The sequence below is a fragment of the Pollachius pollachius genome (assembly GCF_949987615.1).
Source record: "Pollachius pollachius genome assembly, chromosome: 2".
NCBI classification, from domain to species: Eukaryota; Metazoa; Chordata; class Actinopteri; order Gadiformes; family Gadidae; genus Pollachius; species Pollachius pollachius.
In genome coordinates this window covers 18,566,123-18,594,093 of record NC_136935.1, presented here as the reverse complement: position 1 = coordinate 18,594,093, position 27,971 = coordinate 18,566,123, and the positions used below count along the sequence as shown (strand labels likewise).

The following is a 27,971-nucleotide window of genomic DNA, read 5'->3' as shown; positions in this document are numbered from 1 at the left end:
ATGGCAGGGGGTCGGAGAGGACTTGTGGCCCCTCAAAATACTTTTTTGGAGAATATTGTCAGGCGATCAAATGGTAAGCGTCTCTAGCACTTTGTAGAAAATAAATATGCTGCGAAGTAAAACATCACTAGTAAGTGACTGGGAATAGCCCTACTATGTGAGATGGTAATCTGATACTAATACTAATCACGATTAGGCTGCAATCATCTCTCGTGCATCTTAATTGAGATGGGGTTTGTTGGTGCAAGCTTTATTATTGTGTGCCCACGCTATGACACAATGAACACTGTTGTGTGTTCTACCTATGCATTGGTTGGCCACTGTACACCAAGGCATCGGGGAGACCTTTGGTTTGTAAACGATGCTCAGCATTCCCTCGGTGCTGTGCAGGTGATGGGAGGGAGATTACATTTTAGAGCCAAGGATCCGACACGTAGCTGTTGTATTAACCATCAGTTAAAGTGAGAGCATGGTCCTCCGTTTGTCGTATCTGGGAGCACATTGTTGAAATGTAAATAATTCTGTTCTCAATACCTAACTACTAACTTTGTACAGTGAGTCGATCGGCTTCCCTTTCCTTTTCACTGGGGAATACGCAGGCCTACATCCATTTTTCCTTATGTACCGATCGACGAACTGGAGCCCATCTCACCCCTGTCCTTTAATCGTAACACTGATAACATCTAAAACCCCGCCTGCATCTTTGTTTTCGTGTGATTTAACACAAAACAGGGTTGAACAATTATTTTTATACATTTACAAAAATGTATATTTCCACGTGTGTGTGTGTGTGTGTGTGTGTGTGTGTGTGTGTGTGTGTGTGTGTGTGTGTGTGTGTGTGTGTGTGTGTGTGTGTGTGTGTGCGTGTGTGTGTGTGTGTGTGTGTGTGTGTGTGTGTGTGTGTGTTTGCCCGTGTGTGTGATGGGGTATTTTACACTGAATTTAATCAATTTTGAATTGGTCTATCAAGCTTTGGCCGGCAGTCCATGACACCGTTCAAGACTCTCTATATCATTAAAGAAACTCCTATTTAAAACTTTGCCTTGAATGTTTTGAAGGTAAAATAAAGGCGCTCTCATTGTTAAAATGTTCAATCATTTCCCAGTTACATTTATATTGATGTAAGTAAGCACTTGCACAGGTATAACCAATGTACCCAATCAGAGAGGATTTTTATAGAACAGAGGAGTGAATGATGTTTGGGCTGTCTTTATATTACTGTTTATGAAGTCACAACTGGAGCTTTAAGGTTTTTTAACAACATCTTGAAAGTGTTATGCTATTTCTAAATAATTTTAAACAGTAACATATTCACATGAACATCAGGCTAAATTGGATGGGAAGTCACTCACATAGTACATATTCTCAAAAGACCACAGCTGCTTCTAAATAAACTGAGGTAGACCATCGATGTCTATGGTGACCAGTGGAGGAATACCAATCGCAGACATCCACTTGTCTGTGGAGAGAGACAATAATGACCAAACAACCAGATGGTTGGCCCTAGTCTTTGATTTGGGCCCTGAGTGTTTTCACTGGCCTCTCTCTCTCTCTCTCTCTCTCTCTCTCTCTCTCTCTCTCTCTCTCTCTCTCTCTCTCTCTCTCTCTCTCTCTCTCTCAGTTGATGGTTTGTTGTTGGGACTATATAGATACTGAAGCTTTTTCAGTATTCTTTTTCCAAGTTCCAAGTATAGTTTTTTTTGCTACAATCACGTCACATTGTCTTTTGCATGACTTTCAATGATGTTTATTGTTTGTTATTTGTTAACCATATAAATATTTTATTCATTTTTTTTGTCTTTTTATAACGTGTATTCTTTCAGTTTGGACACTGTCACATAGACAGACAGGTACTATACATACTATCATTTCAAGTGCTTCCTCTAGTATTGTCCCATCTAATACCCTCTTCTTTGTGGCTCCTCTTAATGTTCTATACCATATGCTGTTCATTTACAAATGACAAATGAATGTCCACGTTACTATTATCATAGTTATGCTTTATTCCAAATGTATTGTCAAAAGTTGACCAAAGCCATCAAACTTAACCTGCTTCCTTGCTTATGACTGTAAAATAATGCATTTGCATGGAACGCCTACCTAATCATGTTTTAAAGTGGTTTTATAGTCATCATCGATGTGGTAAATCTTGATGGTAGAAATCATAGCAGAGTGGCTTGCCTTTAGCTCACTGTTGTGTGTCCTTGTTTGGTCTATAATCAGCAGCACTGTGTGTGTGTGTGTGTGTGTGTGTGTGTGTGTGTGTGTGTGTGTGTGTGTGTGTGTGTGTGTGTGTGTGTGTGTGTGTGTGTGTGTGTGTGTGTGTGTGTGTGTGTGTGTGTGTGTGTGTGTGTGTGTGTGTGTGTGTGTGTGTCTAGTTTAATCTAAATGAATCCCAAAACATTGTGGTATAAATGTGTCATGTGTTAGAGAATGTATGTTATACAAAGGCCGTCAGAAATCCCCCCTGCTGTTTTGTATGCAAACATGACAGCTTTACCCCTTGCCAAGTCCACACACTGAGGCTCTTGCTTATAAAGACATTAATGCTCTAGCTTGTTTAGTAACTGAATGCACATGACCACCTTTATACAATAAAACGGATACTGGTGTTTCAGGTCTGCTGGCCATGTAAAGTAGAGCTCCGAAAATGAACCTATTGAAGCCTGAGGCTGTGCTTGCTGAAAAAAATCTCAATTTGACAAATAACCATAATTGGCTCTTAATGCTCTTAATCCTATTACATCTTCAGCAGGTCACTCATCATCCCTTGATTCAAATTGATTAACACGCAATCCATCCCCACATTCCATGCAACCCTTATTGGACCTTTAAATACTGATGATGTCCCTCTTGTTTATATATAGACTTAAAAACATGTTTTGACAGTTTTTATATCCTTTCTATTTATGACAGACACCAACTTTGTTCTGGGAAACGCTCAGATCGTAGACTGGCCAATCGTCTACAGTAATGATGGCTTCTGCAAGCTGTCTGGCTATCATCGTGCTGAGGTCATGCAGAAGAGCAGCACTTGCAGGTATAGTCAATAGGATGTTCAAACGGTGGAGCGAATGGGATAGCTGCTCCATGCTGGTGTTATAAACGTTTCAGGATGCTGTTTCTGGTGACATTTCTGTTGTCCAGGGGCCTGTAAGCTCTTATTTTGGTGCTACCTGGTGCTTTGCTTACCCCTGTGCGCACGCTAGGTGTGCGTAACCAAGGGCAACTAGGATCCAGAGAGCCTGTCCAAACTGTATTTATTATTGATGTTTGCCGTCGCTGTAATGTTAACTTTAGTGTGATTCCACCAGGGATGGCATCTGCTGGTCTGTGTGCAGTCATGGTCACTTGCAGTGTATTAGTTTGTTTGTTTTGGTGTTCAGCTAACCCTCTGCTGGATACTTACCGGCTGTGTAATGGATTCCTTCACGTTCTAGGCTTTCTAAGCTGTTCACATCACCTCACACTGCCTTTAAAGGCACGAGTGTGTGCTTGTGTTAGTGTGGGCACGCTTGCGGCAGTGTGTGTGTGTCTGTCTTTGTCGGGGTCTGTGTTTGCATGCAGGTCCGTGAACCACCTTTCTGTGCGTGTGCGTGCAGCGTCACAACGTGGCCTCATTAAAAGCACCCTTCCCACTGAATTTCATCGCAAACTCCTGGGTTATATTTAGAACATGCTAGAACATGCAGCTTCTTAGGGTGGCAGTAACAGCCACAGTGAGACGAATGTGAGCACCACGTGGTTATATAGGCTCATGGATGCTTGACCCCCCCCCCCCTTCTCCCCCCTCACACATGCCGTCAGCAGATTGTATTGAAATGTACACAAATCGACATCAAGAACGCACCGTTGTCATGTATAAACATATGTTATACTCTACAAATACTTTTCTGTCTGATTTAACAAAGATTTCTGTTAAAAATGTAAATTAAATATTTTTTTCTCATTCCTTTTTCAACCTTTTTACAGCTTCATGTATGGGGAGCTCACAGATAAGGACACGAGTGACAAAGTGCGGCTAACGTTTGAGAACTATGAGATGAATTCCTTTGAAATACTAATGTACAAGAAGAACAGTAAGTAGCACTACCAAGTCTGGAGGGGGTGGGGGGGGGGGGGGAACTTTTACATGCAAATCCATTCAGGCTAAGTAGGGTTCAAAGACAACCCAAAAGTATTGCACCTTTGTATTAATTATTGGCAGACCTTGGATATTCAACACAGATATATGTTTATTATATTCCAAAATCTATAGCGTCACCCTCCTATTTCTACAAGGTGATACTACACAATTTTGATAGTATCAGTACCAATACACTAAAAATATATTTTTTGCCCAATACCTATATAATTACACAATAGATGGGTTAACCCTAATCCTATTAAATAATGTTTAAATGAATACCTTTGGTTAACATGAACCCCATTACCTAAGATATAATTAACACCATTATTAAACATGGAAACCTTTAGTAAATGATAACTAGACCATTCAAGTTAACTGTTAATTAACTTTAAGTTAATTGTTAGTTAATGCTTACGTTTCAGGAACGCCTGTCTGGTTCTTCGTAAAGATCGCTCCGATACGAAACGAGCAGGAGAAGGTGGTCCTATTTCTCTGTACCTTCAGTGACATCACAGCCTTTAAACAGCCCATTGAGGACGACTCTTCCAAAGGTTTGAGTCAGCAAATAACAGTGCAGCTGTTTCTATGGAACCATACATATAGCTGCCCACCAGATGTGTGATGCTGCTGAATTAAACCACCGTGTATCTAACCCTAACCCTAACCCTAAACCGGCATCATCCGTAAGTTAGAGGAAAGCTGTTCTGAGTGCTTCCCATTTCATTAATTCATCACTATTGTTAATCCCCCAAGAATGTCAGAATACATGCTATAAACAATTGTTTAATTTTTTTTATATTCTCAGTATAGTGATCATTCCTGAATCAAAGTTCATAATTTAAGCCCCTGTCAGTCTGTCTCTGCAGAAGCCACGTGCATAAGCAAAAGCTTGACCTCAGTGTGCTCAGAAACCCACCTTGTCATATGTGGGAAGGTAAGTAACCGGATCCTCTGGTCCGCAGGTTGGGGGAAGTTCGCCCGTTTGACCCGTGCCCTGACCAGCAGTAGAGGAGTGCTGCAGCAGCTCCAACCCACCGTCCACAAAGGAGAGAACGTCCACAAGCACTCGCGCTTAGCTGAGGTACCAGTACTTCCTGAGGGGGTCAATGGTTGCGCTCTTTATGACGGTGGCATCCCACACAGCAACTCCACTCCACATATCCACAAACCACCAACACACCAGGATCAATACACCTCTCATGATCAATGAAATAATGAAATGCTTGTTTGGTTGTGGCCCTTTAGGGATGTATTATAGTCATTGTCTTGGGAGTAGATCTGAGATGTAAGGCATTCATTCATTCCGTTTTAATATAGTAAAGATTCTTGTGGAAATGTCTAATGCAACGGTGGAACTTAAACCCCAGGCTCCAGCTCCGGCTGCAGTCTGGGCAGGGATGAGTAAGTATATAATGAGAACTCACTTTGATGTGACTGCAGCACCTTGGCCCGCTGAGCCCTTCTATATAGGAAATCCTGTTATTATAAATTATTATAACATTTGTGAAGAGCTGAGATGATTGTTTTATTAACACATTGCTATTGTAATTACAAAACCAATGTTGCTGTTTTAGTCATCAGCACCAAGCACCAAAGGTTAAAATAATACTCCTAGAGCAATGTGTAGCAGGGTATAGTGTACGAGGACAGGGTTAGTAACCTGTAGGCAGGGGAGCAGTGAGGGGGCTTTTATCGTTCTTTTCATATATATTTCATTGCGCTCTTACTTCTCGTACCATGCGGAAGATGAACAAAAGCCTGTGTTGCGCTGGGGCTCCTGCCAGGCCGGTTGAGCTCTGCTCAGTGCTGGAGAATCTCACGCAGCCCGAGCATGACTGCTGGCGTGGGGCCAGGCTCAGGTTGGAAAGGGGGCGGGGGACTGTCAAGAAACAAGGTATTTTTAGGGCTTCCTCTTTAAAATTGATTTTGTATACATATGAAAGGCCTCGTGGACAGATATAATGAATTAACGCCCTGTGTTATGGATGTGCTGTTATGATTGATGAGACAGCGTCCCTCTTAGCAGGGGCTGTCAAGATATGCACCGTGATGCATTGTTGCTCAGGATTAGGGATGGAGTTTAACTGCAGATCTGATCATAAAAGACTCCATGAATGTGCGTGTTGCCCAGGTCTGTGTGTGTTTCACTGGTGGTTCACCATATAAAGCTCATTCCGGTTTATTCAATACACTCCAAAAAATGTCTCCCCCAATCTGTAATAGTTAAAATACTATAATGAACTATTATACTTTAACCCTATATAATTGTATTATTCCAAAATACTCTATATATTTATATATATATATGTATATAAATGTATGTATGTACACCCAAGATGCACAAAATTTGTGGCATGTTTGAGCAAACAAAGTGTGTTTTTGGAGTGCTTTTGGTTTGTTTGGTTGACCTCTGACCCCTACGTTTTCTGCACCCTGCTCCCCAGGTGCTGCAGCTGGGCTCCGACATCCTACCTCAGTACAAGCAGGAGACGCCGAAGACCCCGCCCCACATCATCCTGCACTACTGCCTCTTCAAGACCACCTGGGACTGGGTGATCCTCATCCTCACCTTCTACACGGCCATCATGGTGCCCTACAACGTGTCCTTCAAGACCAAGCAGAACAACGTCACATGGCTGGTGGTGGACAGCATCGTGGACGTCATCTTCCTGGTGGACATCGTGCTCAACTTCCACACCACCTTCGTGGGCCCCGCCGGCGAGGTCATCTCGGACCCCAAGCTCATCCGCATGAACTACCTGAAGACCTGGTTCGTGATCGACCTGCTGTCCTGTCTGCCCTATGACGTCATCAACGCCTTCGAGAACGTCGACGAGGTGAGTGTGTGTGTGTGTGTGTCTGTGTGTGTGTGTGTGTGTGTGTATGGGGGGGAGGAGGGGTCTTTTCATTGAATTGTCCTTCTGTGCTTTAGTGTTTTTTTTGGAATGGAATACATATTTTATGTCCTTGAGTTGGTCTCTATGGGAGGGGGAGGTTTGACTGGCGTGACTTTAGAGTCTCTTTAACCCCCTAATTGGAAAGGATGCACATACTTACCCATGTGTGTATGTCATGTGCTAATTATAAATTCATTAGCCGGCAGGCGTCCCGCTATGTGCCTGCTATGTAAACTTCATAACTACTTTGTTCTGTTAAAAAATCCTGTGCTTTAAAGCTATGAAGTTTGATGATTTGTTTATTATACTGGTAAATAAGCAGATTTGGATGCTACCTCTCGCTCTAAAGCCCTGGAGTCATAGCATGGAGGTTGCGGTCCAGTCAGAGTAATGAGCGAGGGCTCCACAAAGTGTTGCTGAGGAGTCATGCTGTTCCCTGCGCCTTGTCACCATCGCCCCCCCCCGCTATCGTATTAACACCTCACGGAAGTCGGCATTAGGTCTGAACCAACCACGTGGTCCGTTGTGTAACGATGCGTTTGAACCGAGTGCTAAAGGACAAAATCCGTAGGCACTGTGATTTACCAGCGGCGGTCTCAAACCTCCCCTCTCTTCTCTCCAGATGCATTTCTCATTTACACAATTTCAAACTTGAAAGAGCATATTCCCCGTGCGCTCTCCCCCTCACCTCGACAGCTCGTCACATGCTGGCTCGATGGGACAGTCATGAGAAGAGGCCGTTGGGAGCCTCTGTGTCCCTCTGTTCGCTGTCGTGTTAGGGTTGTGTTGCATTTTGCGACGCTGCCGTTCTGAACAACAGAGCGGAGACTCAGCTGTGACACAAATTTATTACAATTAGCATCTGTTTTCATTTTCATGACGGCACAAATTGAAGGTAAGATAAAACGGTTGACTTCATAGTACATTTGTCAACAGTCCACACTGCTCAGACATAGATGTACATGCGGGCAGGTTGTGTTGATGTTTTGGAAGACTGGATCAAGTGGTCTGCACCAGTGTCTCATTGGAATTCAGTTTTCTCTGATGCATTGAAGACGTGATGTTCCTTGGGATGAGATGAGGTGATTTCTGTTTAACGCACACACACACGCATCACGGACACACACACACACACACACACGTAGGAATAACCAAAAATAGAATACACACTTACAGATTATATGAAGCCACTGTGACCTGTGAATGGCAGTTTTCGTTGTGTGTATGCATATTTGTCGGTTTGTGTGTGTGTGTGTGTACCAGTGCATGCATGTGTCCTTAATTGTCACTTCTCAACATTTGCGTGTTTGTCTATCTGTGACTGTACTAGTGTGTGTGTGTGTGTGTGTGCGGTTCTGCCACTGTGCAGAAATGGTGTGTAGAATGCTGTTGAAACATTTGGAAAATCCCACGTGTAAACCAGAGGTAGCAAGACCCATCAGTAACACACGCACAAGCACGCACAAACACACGCACACACACAAACACACACACACGCACACACACACAAACACACACACAAACCAGGCCCTATGAAAAGCTGTGGCTGTGCTTTAAGGCCTGGTTTGCCGGGAGGGTTAAGGCAGGTTGTATTGCACCAACAGCATTTTGACCAAGTCTCTTCTTTCAGAGTTTCAGCAAGAACGCTTGAAGCAAGTACAAAATAATGAGAGGTCAGGAGATGGGAAAAACAAAACCACAAACCATTCAGACTTATTGCGATGACTGTGCATGTGCATCTTTTATGCTTGGGCACTACCAGAGGATTTATATGTTTACAGCGAAGATCCAATTTAAAATTGGTTGCTGATGTTTTCTAGCTAAACCATAACTCCATTGTGAGACAGCAATCCCCACTGTTTATTTTCTTTCTTGAGTGTTTGTTTGTTTGTTTGTTTGTTCTAAGGGTGGATCTAGCAAAGATGGCTTACGATTATGCACTTCGCAGATAATTTGTTGACTTGGCTTTCACAGTAATTAATGACTTCAGTCTCACTTCAGACTCTCAAGGGGCATGTGTTGGCAGAGCAGATGGGCAAACACATGAAATGCTTACTAAATGCATGTTGCTTCAACAATTATTTTGCGATAATAAGCCTGCACTTTTCCTTTCATTTGACACATTCAAATAAAGATTATCTCATCTTTTGAGTTAATTGCTTATCACTGAATATTGTTTCCCATTTCCCTTTTATTTTCTTTCTCATCTGTATGTTTTGATTGCATGCCCCCCCTCCCGCTCTTCCATCGGACGTGGCGGAAGAATTGGAATCATGGAGCTGTCACTCAAGTAGGCTCCAGTTTTATCTCATCGATTCCGTGAAGATTTGATCCAACATTTACCTGTAGGAGCCTGAATGCCCCCAGTTGTTATCAATGCACAGTGTTTGGTAAAGAGCACACGAGTAATGCTGTAAGACTGGCCTGGTTACTGTGAACAATCATGGACAGGTATCACATCCTTTCTTTTTTGGCAGTGTCAAATGCTTACATAGTAATAACTTTAATCATTAAGAAATAATGGTATGACTGCCAAGTACAAAGCATTGCTGTTAAATCCTCATCCATATTATTTCTGATATTTAGTCATGTTCAGCTTCATGTTGACCCAGGCCCAGGTCATGAATGGACTCTTGTTTCTCACCCATTCATCACATGGCCGGTTCGGTAAAATTTGTCCCTATGCTTCTTACTCTATTTTATTTTATTATTTCCATCGATCATGACAAACAGTATATTTTTGTTTCTAAAATGTTGGTTTTAGGCATTTCAATATCATAGTGAGCGATGTTCATACTGGGGTATTAATGGCACCAGGCATCAGAGAGATCTGTGAGATATTCTATCATATTAGAGCGGATGCACAGTAATATTATGACCGGAACATTCATTACTAACAGCATTCAACAGTAGACATTAGATATGTAAAAACAATACAGTTACCAGGATGTAATAAGGTGGGAAGCCAAAAACATTTGTTAAGAAGACAAATTGAATTTGATTTGTTTCCGATGCCAGCTATTCCCCCGTCTGTCTCGTTATTATGTATTGCATTTATCTTTGTCCGTATGCTAGCAGTGTGTCCCAGCAGCTCATTAAAGCCAATATACAGAGCCATTGCGTTGTGGTCAGCAAAATCCCCCTGTCAAAAACCCATCCAATTCATTCAATGCAATCTGCTACGATATAACTTATGTGTGTGCGTGTGTGTGTGTGTTAGTGTAGGATTAGTACTAGTCTGACCCAGTGTGTTGCTTTTAGCTCCCTCACATCCGTTTGCATTGGGGTCCCTGGTGTCGGCAAGACAGTAACCTGGAAGGTCGGTTTCTGTTGATAGAGACAGAAGGGAGGAGGATTCTCTGACCCTGTTTTCAATCTTCATTTTAGACAGTAATGGAAGTCTACGCCACAAAGCTCCGCTATACTTGATACATTACGCCCACTACTACGATACATACTGGCCCAATCCCAAAGTGAGCCCTGAGGACTAAGGACTAAGGACTCACAGACTTAATTGATCTCAGGTGCTAAGTGAGTGAGTGCGTGAGGCCACATGGGCTCAGATAGGTATATATGGGATTGGGACAGCACTTCACGAGAGCACATGTTACCTTGGCAACGTAAAATGACAAAGAAGTTGCTGACACTTGCCGGTTTGGGAATTCTCATTTTTTTATTTTTTTGTTTTTTGTAAATGCAATGAAAACAATCGGCTGCAGCAATTTATTGATATTAGAAAATTTAATTTTTACTTTTGAATACTTCAGTATAAAGGATGTATTGAATAGTTTAGGTGATTATTGGCCTACACATACTAATCATAAGTCAGAACGGGCTACATTTGGCTGAATTATGAAAGGTATAATTAGTAATATGAAGAATCGTTTGGGAGCCAAAAGAGCCGGCTCTTGTTGGTGAGCTGATCCAAATGATCCGGCTCACTTAAAAAAGGGAGAAAATCCCATCTGGTCACATTGACAGTAGCGTTGTCTTGTTGTTTACCTTCCTAATTTCCGGATTTCCCTATGGTCTCCGCGGTAAACGTCACACCGCTTTGAACTGTGGGTAATTCCCTTAGGCGAAGTCTGCACTGATGCAGACTCACGGAAAGGGCTCGGTAAGTGTGGACTCAAACCCTCATGCCCTTTGGAATTCGACAATGGGACAGCCCTAAAGCCTTAATAATTTTGCGAGAACGCGCAACAAAGTCTGTGAGTCTGTGAGTCCGGCCATTGGGATTTGGCCACTGTGACCCCAAGATTTTTGTACACACCCCACTGTTCCATCTTGCATGTCTGGGTAGATGTGTTGCATTTCTCCCCCCACTGCTCATTGGCACTGAACCTTGTCCGTCAGAAAGGGGCGGGATCAGTCGAAGGCGGCTGTTAAAGGGGCTGAAAATCAAATCATTGATAAGTGCTCTTGCCAAGGCTGATACATTGTTAGGGAATGATGAAGAGAAATGTGGAGGGGCCTATATTTCTTAATTAGTGTGTAACCCTTTACAGAGGGCAACGGTCAAACACACAGCGGATGTTCTGGGATACGTCTTCTAGGAGTTTTAAAGGAGAGGTGAAACCAGTCGGTCCCATGATCACCTTCCTTTTCTATCATTTCTATTGTAGAGTGAGATGGACAGGAAGTTATGGGAGATAGAGGGGAGGACATTCCGCAAAGGACCGCAGGCAGGTACCAAACCCTGGTCGGTGTGGTAAGGCCTGGGCCTTAATGGTACGCGCTCTACCCGATGAACCAATGGGGCGCCCCAGATCAGCCTCTTTAACTGGATGCAACTAGGAGCAAGGCTCTCCAGTCTCAGATAATTGATTTGAGGAAAAGCAGTAAAGAGCAGGGTGGTTGGCAGGGAACTGTCATCAGATCAAGTGTCACCAATTTGCTGCAGTAGTGCAGTAGTAGTCCCACTGCTCACCACGGCACATTACTGAGATCAATGACCACACACGCACACACACACGCACGCACGCACACACACACGCACATGCATGCAGACGCACACACACACACATGCGCACGCAGACAAACACCGGCACACACACACACAAACACACACACACATCACCAATACCTATGCCACGACACAAGAGGAATCCCATCCTCTGGCCGGTGTTATTGCCGTTGTCACTATGAATTTATCACCCTGTGGGGTTCCAATACGGAGTAGCATAAACAGTAAGCCTGTCCATATAATGAATAACACAATTCGATCCAAGCACAGTGTCATCGTAGTCTGAAGGTCCTATCTATTCAAACCAAATCTTTTCTTTTTAAACTTGCTACTTTTCATAGTTGTCAAAAGGAGAGAAATATGTTGAAATGTCTTCTAGACAAACTTAGGTTTCAATATTCATTTACTGACTACATATTATGGTGCTTCTGGGAGTGGTCAGTCACCATCCCTCGCTTTGTAGTTAAGGTCACCTTAAGGATGTGGGAAACATTCACATTTTGTAGATTCATTTACAATTTTGTTTTGTTGTTGAAGAATTCGTAAATGTCAGTTATCTTTAGGAATTCAATGTACAGTTTATATAAATGTTTGTGTTTTTTTAATGGAAAACACACCAGTCTCCACTGGTTCTTGTCGATGTGGCCTGGTTCTGCCTTCAGGAATGATTGAATATTCTGCAAATTGTTTCACGTCTATGTTTTATTAATTCCAGGCTTTTTAGCACATGCACACACGCACCCACAAGCCCACTCACAAAATCTTAAATAACACAAAAGTACATTCGGGGCTATATTGCTGTCATGGCAACATACATAAAACACACCCACATTCACACACACACATTCTCTGTGACAACATTTGATAACAAACACAATATTGCCTATTTAGTCCAACATCCGTGGCAGGCTATTAAAGTGTTGTCCTGACATCTTAACCTCTGTTCTCCCCCTGTGTCCCTCCTCATGAAGGGGATCAGCAGCCTCTTCAGCTCCCTCAAGGTGGTCCGCCTGCTCCGTCTGGGTCGAGTGGCCCGCAAGCTAGACCACTACATCGAGTACGGGGCCGCCGTGCTGGTCCTGCTGGTGTGTGTGTTTGGACTGGCGGCCCACTGGCTCGCCTGCATCTGGTATGGAGGGTTCAGGTCCACATCCTACTGCGTTGTGCATGCTATGCTATGCTATGCTATGCTATGCTATGCTATGCTATGCTATGCTACCTTCTACCCTATGATGCTACTACTACTATACCATACGCTTCTCTACTATACTATACTGTACAACCTTCTACAATACTGTACCTAACTACTAATACTTTACCATGCTATAACATAGTATGCTATAATATGCTATACTATTACATACTATTTATACAATGCCGTACTATACTATAGTAAATATAGCATAGTAAATATTCTATATTATACCGTCCTATAGTGTGCTACACTTTATAATAATATAATATGCTATACTAATATAATATGCTATACTATGCTCTACAATACTATAGTTACAAACACTATACTATACTTACATACATCAAGATATAACAACTTTTTATAATATGCTAAACTACACGACCATACTTTATGATGCTATACTATACATTACCATACTCCCATACTATACTATACTTGTATGGATAATATAAGAGAGGAGTACAGCACTCAGACTAGCAGACGGGTGTAGAGTGGAAGTCAAGTTAAGGGGAGATTGTGTTTATGACAGTAGAGAGCAGGAACTGCCTTATAGTACCTAATACTGACACCGGATTCAACCAAGATATGTATTGCTGCTACCCAGTCCTGCTGGCAGCTTGTTTGTTGGAAGTTGTAGCAGCGTCACATATGCCTGCCGCCTCCTATTATCACAACAACAGCAGCCATGTTAAGTAACGGCTGCTATGATAACAGCTGTTACCACGAGTCCTTGTTCACAAACTGTTCACACCGACCCCAACACGTCCTCCTCCTCCATTGCCCCCGTCAGGTACAGCATTGGGGACTACGAGGTGATCGACGAGGACACCAACATCGTGCGCCTGGACAGCTGGCTCTACATCTTGGCCGAGACGGCGGGTACGCCCTACCGCTTCAACGCCAGCGGCTCGGGCAAGTGGGAGGGCGGGCCCAACAAGGACTCGGTGTACATCACCTCGCTGTACTTCACCATGACTAGCCTCACCAGCATCGGCTTCGGCAACATCGCGCCCACCACCGACGGGGAGAAGATCTTTGCCGTGGCCATGATGATGATCGGATGTGAGTGTGACCGTCCGTGTTTGTGTGTGTTTTGTGAATTGTTGTCAGGTATTAAAATTATCCCATGATGATGGTCCTGTCCAGAACATCTCGTCAGACGGTGATGTTGTACGTTGTAACGTACTTTGTAAATTTGAATGATGAAGTAGGAAATGTTAGTAATTAAAAAGTGATGTAAATAGCATGTACACTCACAGTCTAATTCTTTCGGGAAAAAAAATCACGACTAATAAAACACCGAAAAAGACAGATATTATAGTCATCATTATTATCTCAAGGCTAAGAATTTGAACAACTTCAGGAAATAGGGTTTGATTGTGTTCCTATATCAGCACACATTAAGTACACAGCACACCCGGAAGGCATCTTCATTTTCTCTTAGTTTACGATTGAATCGCTCTTCTGGAAGTTCTGCCTTTGTGAAGTGAATCAAATATTCTGTTTAGTTGGCAAAAACGCATATAACTTGCCAACTTTGAGCTAATTAAGAAGCATGCAGAGAGAGAGAGAGTGAGAGCCAGGGAGTTGGGGGAGGGGGAGAGAGATAGAAGCGAGGCACATTTCACAGGACCAGACAACCCATGCTCATTACCTGATTAGTTACATTTGGAGCCCTTGTGTAATTCCAAGTGTAAGTCAAGGCACTGCATGGAGCACGTGTTAAGAATGGCTGCTGCCGCTGCCGCCGCATCTCCCGCAGCACTGCGGTCTTTGGTGGCAGGCCAATTACAACGAGCGAACAGACGCACTACACCTATTGACTAGGCTAAAACGTCTCTAAAGAGAACTGTCAGGAGAGAGCAGTTTTACCCATCATTGGTACAAAACAAAACCAACAAGTAACATAGTACCAAGAGGCCACGTTGGAGGATGGGCCCGGGGCATAAGCCCTGCTGGAAGTGGGAACAGGGACACCTTGGGAACCCCCCCCCCCCCCCCCACCCACAAGATTAGTGTCTGAATAATGGAGAGAAATCCCACAAAACTAGTAGAATACGAGCTGGTTTATCCAATACAGCACACGACGCGTTAAGAAACCACTCTTTAGTGTCACCACACTCGGGGAGAGAAGCGTCTAGAGAGCGGAGAGATGAAAGAGTGCACAGAAAGCTTTTTGTTTCCTCCTCTCCTCCACCTCCTCCTCTCCTCCTCCTCCTATCCTCAAGCCCAGACATTAAACATTTATTAGTAAGCTGCAGCTCTTTCCACAGCGAGCTGCGCTGAGCTGTTGTGTGTGACTGCATTCAGATACCAGCAGCAGCGCCTCAGAGAATAGCTGACACCGCTGGATCAATGTACAAACACACACAACCACGCTCACACACACACACACACAAGCCGAAACTAATACACACACTACCTATCACTGGCACACATGAAGGCAGGCGCACAGGCACAGCACACACACACACATGCACACACACACACACACACATATACACACACACGCACACACACACACACACACCAAAAACACACACACACACACACACAAGACCAAACAAATACACACACTATCACTGACACACATTAAGGCAGACGCACACGCACGGGCACACAAACACACACACACACACACCCACACCAACCACTCTAACCTAGTCTGAGACTGCACCCCCCCCATCATGAGTGCATTGTATTCTGTCTGCTGTTTTACACCTGGTGCTGATTCTGAATGCGATCGCCCCGGGCTAGCAGCCAGCTCACACACTCACAGGAGGCTCACACTGTACTCCTCACACAGTATTGTGCTTTCGCTCTCGCCTGCTCACTTCCTTTCTTTCGTCTGTCTCTCTCCGTCTGTCTCTCTCTGTCACTCATTTTTTATTGTCTTTTTTTACAATGCAAAGAAGAGATCTCAGAAATGATCTGAGATCCTCACTATGTGGCACAACAGATCGCCTGCAGTGCACTGAGTCAGTGGTGCTTGGTGAGAACAACTCCCCCGTCCCACTGTTCCTCTGTCTCTATGAAATATGAATGCATTGATAAACTGTGTGCTATTTTTACCATGTGCACCGCGCTGGCACCCGAAGATCACAGCGTGACAAGCATGGTGTAGCGCATCGAGGAGCTGAATCCAGGGACGTGTCGGGTAGTCTGTGTGTGTGTGTGTGTGTGTGTGTGTGTGTGTGTGTGTGTGTGTGGGGGGGGGGGGGGGGGGGGGGGGGGGATACATATGTCCTGTTGCCATGGCAACCGATAGTCCGGAGCCCATTAATTTAGTGACAACTGTCTTGTAAATACCTTCAAGCTGCTGGATACGATACAAAGGTCCAAGCGAGGGAACGGCCTCATGGGTATGAGCTGCTATGAGATAATAAATGCTGCTCTGGTTGTAATTGCTCTTTATCTATCAGACAGACGCATGCTTGGTGCCTTGCGAAGGATCTTGGTTTAGGTTTTTTCCTGGGAATTTGCCATACGAATCTCCAAATCACCAAAACTGTTATATATTGGACTTGTTCTGACTATAGTTTTGCTAGTTACACAACTTCAGACCTGTTAATGTGGACCTCTAAAGGTGTCACTTTGCAGATTTGTAAGGTGATATGATTTTTTTCCTCTGCGGTTATATAAGCACATGCTGAAAAATATACCCACTTACTTTTAAGCATGTGCACTTATCTAAAGAGCATGCATCAATATTATTAATTATGATATCATTATATATGACATCGATCATATTCATTATTACATCTATCATAGTCAGTGTACTGTATATGCATATTAACAGATAGTGCAAGCCCTAGGGACACTGCTGTAAAGTGACAGGGATGAAAGGAGTAAAGTTGTGCTTATCGTTGCCCCTAAGGAGTTCATAGCGATTTTTAATGAGCTATTATTCCCTGGACAGTGTAGCATCCCTTTGATAATGTACCATCAACACAACAACACAACAACAAAATACAAACACGCATGCAAAAACACACACACACACACAACCCACTAGCCACACAAGGCCAAACAAATACACACATGCTCTCTCACTGGCATACATGCAGGCAGGCACACGCACGCACGTGTACACACATACACACACACACACACACACACACACACACACACACACACACACGCACAAGCATACTGTCAAGGGTCGCTGTCATCATCTGAGGGTAATTGAAATGTGGGCTTGGCATGTTTTCTCTCAGTCCCCTCTAGAAGGGCTAATTAGGACCTCACTGCCAAGAGAACACCACACACACACACACACACACACACACACACACACACACACACACACACACACACACACACCTAAGGTCTTTGATCTGTACACACTCTGCAGCTGTTTGTGCTTTGCCGGTGGCGTCCACACACCTTGTCTACATACTGCTGTACATATTGACATTTAGATGGTATTTCTATTAGTGTTCATATTCTATCACCAGGTGAACTCACAACACTGTTATCCATGAACATAGAGCGCTATGGGTATGGATATGGTATCTTTACTACTATACTTTTTTAAGTCAAAGCCTAAATACACTTTCGTTTCATCTGTCAGCTATCAATAGATATATTAATCAATACAATTCATGACTCAAAGGACATTGGAAGGTAAAGGTTTTAATGCATATGTTGATTTTGTTGATATATATATGAATATGCAAATCCAGTTTGACAGTTTTCCTTCTTGAAATCATCCTAAATAGCACTCGTATGATAGCATCTTAAATAATACTTTCATGAACCATATTTTTACTCACTGTTTCTACCCTTGCTCACGCACATGTATTAAACACTTTCCATGTCAATTTGTTTTGACACTTTTGATAATTTGGCTTCCTAAAAACAACCACATTCTGTCCCAAAATATTGTGTGACACATATTTCAATAACCAAGCAGAGAAGTTCTGCTTGGTTCTGCTTGCCCCTAATGGCCCCCCCATTGCATTGAAATTAAATCAAATATAATAATAATAATAATAATAATAATAATAATAATAATAATAATAATAATAATAATAATAATAATAATAATACATTTTATTTATAATGAACTTTACATCAACTCAAATATAATAAATAAAAAAATATCCCCCTCTTCTCTTTGAAACAGCCCTCCTCTACGCCACCATCTTCGGTAACGTGACGACCATCTTCCAGCAGATGTACGCCAACACCAACCGCTACCACGAGATGCTGAACAGCGTGCGGGACTTCCTCAAGCTGTACCAGGTGCCCAAGGGCCTCAGCGAGAGGGTCATGGACTACATTGCCTCCACCTGGTCCATGTCCCGGGGTATAGATACTGAAAAGGTATCTCGAACTGTAAGCCAGACATTCATTCACTTGCATGCACGAATGTGGTCTGTGTAGTTAGACCTGTGTGGTCTGTGTAGTTAGACCTGTGGTCTGTTTAGTGATCTGTGTGGACTGTTTAGTTAGGTGTGTGGTCTGTGTAGATAGACCTGGGGTCTGTTTAGTGATCTGTGTGGACTGTTTAGTTAGGTGTGTGGTCTGTGTAGTTAGACCTGTGGTCTGTTTAGTGATCTGTGTGGACTATGTACTGAGGTGTGTGGTCTATGTAGATAGACCTGGGGTCTGTTTAGTGATCTGTGTGGACTGTGCAGTTAGCTTAGTGGTCTGTTTAGTTAGGTGTCTTTGTAGTAAGTCGTGTGGGCTGTTTAGTGAGCAAAGTGGTCTGTGTAGTTAGATGTGTGGTCTCTCTACTTAGCATTGTGGTCATGTAGTAAGCTATGTGGTTATGTAGCTAGCTGTATGGTCTGTACAATTAGCTGTGTGGTCTGTGTAGTTAGCTGTGTGGTCTCTCTACTTAGCATTGTGGTCATGTAGTAAGCTATGTGGTTATGTAGCTAGCTGTTCGGTCTGTATAGTTAGCTTGGTGGTCTGTGTAGTTAGCGGTGTGGTCTGTTTTGTTAGCTGTGTGGTCTGTTTAGTGAGCTAAGGGGTCTGTTTATTGAGCTAAGTGGTCTCTGTGGTTAGCTCTGTGGTCTGATTAGTGAGCTGTGTGGTCTGTTTAGTGAGCTAAGTGGTCTGTGTAGTTAGCTAAGTGGCCTGTTTAGTGAGCTGTGTTATGATTGAGCTAGCTGTATGGTCTTTACAATTAGCTGTGTGGTCGCTGTAGTTAACTTGGTCATCAGTGTAGCTAGCTCTGTGGTCTATGTAGTTAGCTGTGTGGACTGTGTAGATAGCTGTGTAGTCTTGTAGTAGGCTGTGTGTTCTATAGCTATCTGTTTGGTCTGTGCTGTAAACTGTGGTCTGTGAAGTATTTTAAGCTAGCGGTATGGTCTGTAGAGTTGACTGTGTAGTCTCTGTAGTTAGCTTTGTGGTCTTCGTAGTTTGTTGTTTGGTCTGTGTAGCTAGCTTTTGGTATGTGTAGCTAGTTCTTGGTCTGTGTAGCTAGCTTTTGGTCTGTGTAGCTAGATTTTAGTCTGTGTAGCTAGCGTTTGGTCTGTGTACCTAGCGTTTGGTCTGTGTAGCTAGCATTTGGTCTGTGTAGCTAGCTTTTGGTCTGTGTAGCTAGTTGTGTGTGTGGCATGCAGTGTATCTCGTTTTATTTATCGTTTTATTTTATGTTTATATATATTTTTTATAATCATGCATGTGGACGTTTTCTTTTTATTTTATGTTTTAGTCTTCATGCATGTGGATGTTTTCTGTGTATGGAAGTGGTTGCCGCCCTAGCGTTAATACCTCGCCCACCCCCGCCCTCCCCTTTTCTACACATCCAAACTACTGAAACTCAACTCGAGACAATTGGTCTCGGTGGCTAAAGAGTCCAACCAATCCCGGTCTGGATGGTTACTAGCTGAAAGATGCCCACCGTTGTTAAACGTCTCTCTGATTGGTAGAATGGCACCCTGCATGTTTGTTCACCACTTCAAAAAGGCAATGTTAAAATGCAGTTTAGCAAAAAATATCAGTTTGTGTTTCTTTGGAAGGTGAAAGACTTTCAGAAGCATGACTTACTTTATATTGCATGACTGTAACAGTCACAGATGGGGGAGATCTCTTCATGTAGAGGACCAGGGGGAGGTTTGTGTGTGTGATTTTCCATTTTAGGTAAATAATGAACGGCTAACCTAACTGTAACCCTTGTAAGGTAATTAATAAGATAAATAATTATTAATACATAATCTGGATTGAGCTCTTATCAAACCATCGACCTTGTGCCGTCTTTTCATATTCAAGATTCACATATGCATTTGAAACGATAATATTCCTAAAATAAGACAATAAAGACTAAACCCTCAATACAAATGATACGTGTCTTCTTGTTGACTGTCTCCTTGCTGAATGTGGCCCGCTGCTTGTCATTTATCCCGTGTGCTTGACGCAGCCTAGACCCTCCCCAGGCGGCTGTGGTGTGACATTCTCGTCCCTGCGTGGCCTTAGCTCTTCAAAAGGCCGGCGGTGCTAAAGGTGGCACGCCGCGCTCCGTCCGGTGGAGCAAGTCAAGTTTATTTGTGTAGCCTCCTCTGTCATGATTACGGTCACGCAGGGCTTCACAGGCTCGCATTAGACGCCCCCCCCCACTGCGACCGCCGCCGCCATAAGCCCACACAACACGACACAGTGTGAAGGGGAGGACATGAGACCAGGAAGGAACACGTAAGATGGATCCTTCGTTACAGAGGGGAGGGCTTGTGCCAGGTGGGCAGACATGAAATCGTATTAATGGGATTGTTGTGGAGTTAAGGTGTGCGTCTTTGGACAATAACACTATATTCTCCTGAAGAAACGGCAGATGGGGTCGGAGAGATTAGGGCAGGATCCCAGCTGAACAGCAGCGTGAACGTGGTGTGATAGCAGCATATTTGTGCGTAATGGCTCTCTCTCCCTCTCTGCTAGTTGTGTGTGTTCCCAGTGTACCCCTGCAGCTAGATAGACAAACTTCAGCTCTAATTTACAGTGTCATCAATCAAAATGATGGGAAGGGGAAAAATTATCACCGGGGCCACAAATACGATCCACTAAGCCACTACGAAGAACGTTTGTTTTCTGCAAAATACAATATTCTAAAATGAGGTGTTTGTCGGTTTTCACTTTTACAGCACAGAAAAGAAAAGTGTGTGCAATTTCCGTGTCAAATTTTAATTGTGCCTGTTCTCTTTGTCTTCAGTTCATAGTCTCAGGATGGAAAATGCAATCAACAGCTCTCTACAGATATTCATATTATTCACTCCCTGCCACCTAAATTATTCAGTACTCTTTAAGTGATGGACAACAGTATCTAAAAACTTTAAATATCCATAATATATCACAAAGGGATCTTCTCCACCACACACTTAGTATTAATATGCATCTGGCGCAGTCTGAATGCCCCCTAGATGTTTTGTGTAGTTCATAATTCCTGAAAGTATGAAACACTGTAGCTTTATTCTACAGTACCGTCGCTGTAAGTGAGTGTACGGAAAATCAATAGACATGACATGAGAAATGACATGAGGTTGCAATATTTCTGTTGTCCAACACTTTACATCTGAACTTCTACATCCCATCACACCACACTCTGTCCAATCGGTGTAACCGTCCATCCATCTCTGTCTGTGCTCCAGGTTTTGCAGATATGCCCTAAGGACATGCGAGCGGACATCTGTGTCCATCTGAACCGCAAGGTCTTCAAGGAGCACCCCGCCTTCCGGCTGGCCAGCGACGGGTGCCTCCGCGCGCTGGCCATGGAGTTCCAGACCATCCACTGCGCCCCGGGAGACCTGATCTACCACGCGGGGGAAAGCGTGGACAGCCTGTGCTTCGTGGTGTCCGGATCCCTCGAGGTCATTCAGGACGACGAGGTGGTGGCCATCTTAGGTGAGCTTTGACCTTTTGCACTCTCTTATGCCGGCCGTGCGAGATCTTGACCCAGGTTGATTGATGCATTGGTTGGAGAGGATGAGTTGTGTTGGAGGAGTGGGCAGCCAATGCACACTCTTCTGTAGCAGATGTGTTATGTGTCAACATAAGGATAAACACAGGTGGCGCTCAAAACAAAAATGATGGGTCTACTACTCTTAAGTACCAAAGGTTGACTTATCTTCAGCAGTGGAGTGTACTACCCGTGCCAGTTGCATTGAGTGTTGCATTGTTGATCTGTACAGTTTTTATTCTGAATAATGCAGACGTCAGTAGAATAGATCTTTAATACTATAGTTTAATGCTCAGTAACTTAAGCGTTCACAACCCTAACGTGTCAGATCTTGTGCCATCTTGATCTCAGAACACGTAAGATTGCGTCTCAGTTGTATTTATTGTTGTGTGTTTATCTGCACCCTGTGTCCCCCTGATCAACCGCCTTTACAAAGGGAGTTTAGTGGTTTTCCTGAGCTGAGCCCTGGTCGCTCTTCAGAGGAGCCTCCGCTAAGGCAGACGGCCCAGGAGATCTGTGGAGCAAAAAGTATTATTGTAGCTGGAACTGGCCTCAAGCGCTGTCACTGGACGTGTTTAGAAAGAGCTTCCTTCTTACAGCGTGATGAATCAGACTGAAGAATGCCTGTTTCCGTTCCAGTTTAGTTAAGATGGAAACTTTGAGATGCAGGATAAGCAGGAATCAGGTTGTGTGTTAGTTAAAAGGTGCTGAAAAAGCTGGTGTGGATGTTTCACAGCCTCACCAGTACGTCATCTTTGTTTTTGTTTTTTGCAAATAGAAATACTTCAAAAACATGAAGGACACTTAAAGAGATTCATTTTGGAGAATTATCAACCTTAGATTTTAACCATAGTTTCAAATAAAATAGCAGTTTCAACATTATCAGTTTCTGTTCTAGTTGAAATAGCTTTAAAGTGAATGATGAGCCAAAATAAGTAAGAAAATGAAATAAAAACGAACAAAAACCCTAGACATTTTATTGATGTTTTTTTTTTTGCATAAAAGTAGGGGTCACAGTGACACATTGAATGTTAACACACAGACATACACACACGCACACGCAAGCACACACACACACACACACACACCGACAGACAGACACACACACACACACACACACACACACACACACACACACACACACACACATACATGCATATACACATACACACACAAAAATATGTAAACACACACACACACACACACACTTACTGAACAGGGGATATGTTTATTGGAATTTTTTTATTGGAGGGAACCTTTGACTTTTCATTGGTAATCTATCGGTGACTCTGATGCAATCAATACACTATTAGACGAGTATTGCCCTCTTGGCTGGATTCACTGCAACAGACCACCTGGTGACAGACTGTGTACTGCTGTAAATCTGATTCTCATTAGCCTAATAGCACCCTAGGAGAGAAGCAAATTTAAATTTACACAAGTTACCAACGGACAGAGGCGCTGATGGAGGGTTGGTCCGTGGACGGGGCCTTTCATCACACATGAGAGATGATATACATGATCCATGTTGTGCCCTCAATATACACTTTATATTATGTATAAATATTCCTGAAATAAGAAATGTTTAAATAAGTGATGATCAGTTGTGCTTAATGTAATGTGAGTTATTCCTTGTTCAACAGTGGCCAGGTTCAGTGTTCTATTGGTGCTGATCTACTAAGTTTCCACAAAGTGTCGGCTGACTATGAGGGGAAGGCAGTGTTCTCGATGAGAGGTTGGGGGCGGTGATGGTCAGTAAGAAAACAAAGATTGCAATTAGGGAACTACTTCAGTGAAGGAGTTTTGAACCAGAATGATGCTGCTTGTTAACTCAAGTTCCTCATTTACATATTTTGTCTTCCAGGGTAGAGAATATAACATTTCTTAGATGTATCTTCCCTGCTGAACAGGTGTACACTGTCCTTTACAATCAAAGAAAGATTTATAAAATAGTAAGAGAAACAGATAATTTTCCCCTGTGTGTTCGATTTTGACGTCTCACTGTTTACTGCTTTGTGTGCACAGGGAAGGGCGACGTGTTTGGGGACGTGTTCTGGAAGGAGGTGACCCTGGCTCAGGCCTGCGCTAACGTGCGAGCGCTGACCTACTGCGACCTGCACGTCATCAAGCGTGACGCTTTGCAGAAGGTGCTAGAGTTCTACACCGCGTTCTCCAACCACTTCTCCAGGAATCTGCTGCTCACCTACAACCTCCGCAAGAGGGTCGGTCGCATTCAACTCAAGTTTATTTATCTCTTGGCCAGTCTCTCTTTCTGTTTTTATTTCTTTTTTTCGCAAGAGAGTTAGTGTACCGGCTCACAGGTTTGCCTGCCATGATGTCACAGCATCAGTGAGAGGGCTGGGCTAGCAAGATGCAATGCCTCACCCACTTATCTTCTTTCAAGAAGAACGCTGCAGCACAGCATATTTATCCACCAAACGTGTGGCACTCCTCACACAATGTTTACATTGTGTTATTGCAATGCTTTGTTTCTTCCCGCTTGGTTTAGTAGCCTACAGAAGGGAAATAATTTGTGCAGCTAGCTTGTAATCCATTTACTAGGTAGCGGGAGATCTCTTTGGGAGAGTGGAATTAGGGAGATTACTTCAAAACATTTTCAGAAGTGCATCTTAAAGAGGCTTATAGTGTAATGTGTGGCTGATCTTTGTTAACAATGTCTGCACTTCATAGCTGCAGCTTGCCTAATGCAAAATGTGAAAGTGGTCAAACTCTACCCAATTAATGTTTCAATGTTTAACCCTCTGTCTTGCTAGAACACTTAAGTCAGAGGAAATGGAGGGGTCACGAATTAACTAGCCAAGTGGTAATGGGTTAATATGAAATTGGATTAGCTCCTTTAATTTACAGCTTCAGCTGTGTTCAGTGATAGTATACTGTAAAAAAAAAAAAAACACTGACAAGGACTAAACTAGTATTGATTTGGGTTCTAATCACTGTATTATCAACGGCCAATGAAACAACCTTCTGAGTTCATGTTTGACCTAATGGCTATCAGGCCCAACCAAATTCTGAAGGAGAAAGCAGTGTGATCATGGCCCTAGCTTGGACAGCCCCAGAAGGAGAGTCACCTCCAGCCAAGTCAGCAGAGACATCGCCATACGTATCCCAATCCGGGCCTCCTCCTCCAATGAGAAATCTAAAACAGTCACAGCGACGCCATGATCATAACTACAAATCGTTTTCATCCGTAATAGCATTCCCCCTCTTGGGAGGCTGCATAGGATTCAATAGCCTGCTAACAAAGTGGCAATCTCATCTAATGCCTCGGACTGGGCACTGGGGCCCTCTGCCTTCTGCATGCATACAGTGGGGGAATCTGTGAATTGATTAAATGGATAGGCTATACTAAACACCATGTGGTTCTCACACTGCACACACACCCCCCTCTGCGCCTTCCAGGTTGGGGGAGATACCTTGAGCACGTAGCCGCTTATAATGTCTCATTAGGAAAGGCAGAGAAGTGTGTTATATATACAATGTGTTATAGTTATTATTGAAATTAATTTGACATGAAGAAAAGGGAAAGCGAAGAGTCTTTTATCCTCTGTGTATGTCAGACTGACTCACTGCACCAAACGTAGTGATCATAGTGAAAGGATGCTGATAGGAACATCCCCACTGGCAGTATCTCAGACGTATTGTCAGCACCCTCATCATTTCCAGTGGATGGGCGGTGGCTTCAGTTGCCAGGGCTGTGAACAACCCGTAAATCATTTTCAAAGTCGACAGAGATGCTCGCAGCGTAAATGCTGCAGTTAAGATTTGAGAGTAGTAAAGACAGAGACCTGAAAGGAGCAGAAGGGAGTATTATAATGTGGATGGATTTCCTGAGCCAATCAGTGAATAGCTGCCCCTGCTTGGTCATTAAAGAGCCGGAAGCGTTCTGGAATCAAGATGTCTCGTACAGAGGCGGTGCAGTCACACTGAACAGATGTTTCACTGAGGATTTCACTCACTAATTGCTGACGGATAGCAATGTCCTAACAAATGACACTCAAATAGTACATTTTGAGTCTTAAAGCTATGGGTCAGTGTGTTGGTCAGAGCACTCCACTATACGACCTGGGTTTGAGTGACTGGGGAGTGTGAGGCCCTCCAGGGAAAGCGCTGAACAAAGCAGTTGTAACACAGTGTAATGGGGTAATGAAGGCTGATGAAGACCACAGTGTTTCCTCTCCACCAATAGATTAAAACCACCATAGGATCAGAGTGGAGCAACGTTGAATTGGCTAGAGTCTACCTTTTTTAATGTATGCTTTTCAAATGGGTTTGTTTAGTTTAAGTTAATTTCTTCTTTTTCATGATGAATAGTCAGGAAGGTTAGGAAACTTATTCTGAGATGGTTATTTAGTAAAACTTAACATTATTGACATTATTATTGACTAAACAACATTTCTTAAAACAAAATAAAGAGCTAGTCCTAGTGAAACCACATGCAATGTAAAGAGAACGTACGGATTGTGGAGTTTGCCTTTGCAAGAGCATCTTGGCTAAACGAAGCCAAAGGCACACCATGCTCTTTAGCTCTGCTTCTATGGGAATACCCTTTTTAGGGTGACATTTGCACAGCAAACAATCCAAAAACACTTTAGCCAATCGTTTTCCTTCATGCGGCCAACAAACAAACTGCTCAGGACATTTTCATTTAATTATTCAATTAATAATTAAATGAATGTCCTACTGCATAATCACTTGTATAATCACCTTATTCCCTAGCCATGACTAAAACCCTCCCATGACGCCCTTTGCTTTTTCCCCATAGATCGTCTTTCGTAAGATCAGCGACGTGAAGCGTGAGGAGGAGGAGCGCCTGCGGCGCAAGAACGAGGCGCCCCTCAACCTGCCCCCGGACCACCCGGTGCGTCGGCTCTTCCAGCGCTTCAGGCAGCAGAAGGAGGCGCGGCTGAACACCGACCGGCCCGACCTGGACGACCACGACCTGGAGCGGGGTCCCCTGTATACCGAGATCCCCTCGGCAAACAAGGCGCCCGTCGCCACCACCAGTATCGTCACGGTGACGGAGAGCCCGGCCACGCCCTCGTCGTCGTCCTTCCTGCCCCCCGGCTCCTCCCCCGGCCCCTCCCCCGCCCCCTCCGACAAGGCCAAGCTCCAGGCGCCGGTGTCGGCCATCGCCCTGATGGGGGGCCGGCCGGCCGAGCCCGCCAAGGTGAAGGGCTGGGGCCGCTTCAAGGAGTCCATGGCCAAGACGGACCAGTGGAACAAGGTGTCCAAGGCCGAGTCCATGGAGACTCTGCCCGAAAGGACAAAGGCTCACGAGCCGCCCCTGCCGCTGAAGAAGACGGACTCCTGCGACAGCGGCATCACCAAGAGCGACCTGCGCCTGGACAAGATGGGGGAGCCGCGCCTGACGCCCCAGGACCGTAGCCCGGTGCAGCCCGACGCCCGGCACGCCTTCTACCCCATCCCCGAGCAGACGCTGCAGGCCTCGCTGCAGGAGATCAAGCTGGAGCTCAAGGACGACCTCAAGAGCCTGAACGCACGAATGTCGGGCCTGGAGGCCCAGCTCGCAGAGGCCCTCCAGCTCCTCAGGGCCAGAAGAACAGCTGCTGCTTCCCCAAAGCCCCTTTTTGAGATCTCCAGACCCACGTCACCGGACAGCGACAAAGACGACCTGTTCTCGTGAAGGTGGAGAGAGGAACATGTGAGTGATGGACCTTGAGCTTGGGCTGGGACACTGTGCTGGCCAGCTGTTTTGTGTTGGTAATATCATGGTCTTCCTCAAGATTTGCTGGCTTTAACATTAGGAGCCCCTCAGTGGTCTTCCACAGGGGAGGTACTTTGAGTTACAAAGCTTTGTTAAGGGATGTTTGAGCGGAATAGATTTGCACCGAAGAGCAATT

At 44.0% G+C, this 27,971-nt stretch overlaps 1 protein-coding gene across 2 annotated transcripts; it reads left to right on the top strand.

Annotated features, from left to right (window-relative positions):
- kcnh1a (potassium voltage-gated channel, subfamily H (eag-related), member 1a) lies at positions 1–27,754 on the top strand (the record flags this gene model as incomplete). 2 transcript variants are annotated; one of them, XM_079730547.1, is made up of 13 exons in its annotated part: positions 1–73; positions 2,917–3,040; positions 3,973–4,079; positions 4,552–4,680; positions 5,092–5,210; positions 6,574–6,966; positions 9,290–9,316; positions 12,964–13,121; positions 13,981–14,252; positions 18,319–18,518; positions 21,782–22,034; positions 24,115–24,311; positions 26,873–27,754. In XM_079730547.1, 13 exons carry the CDS (start codon positions 1–3, stop codon positions 27,752–27,754), a joined length of 2,934 nt encoding a protein of 977 aa, XP_079586673.1. The 2 variants fall into 2 exon arrangements, with proteins under 2 accessions (XP_079586673.1, XP_079586674.1); XM_079730548.1 differs by lacking the exon at positions 9,290–9,316.
- Between the last annotated feature and the right edge of the window lie 217 nt (positions 27,755–27,971).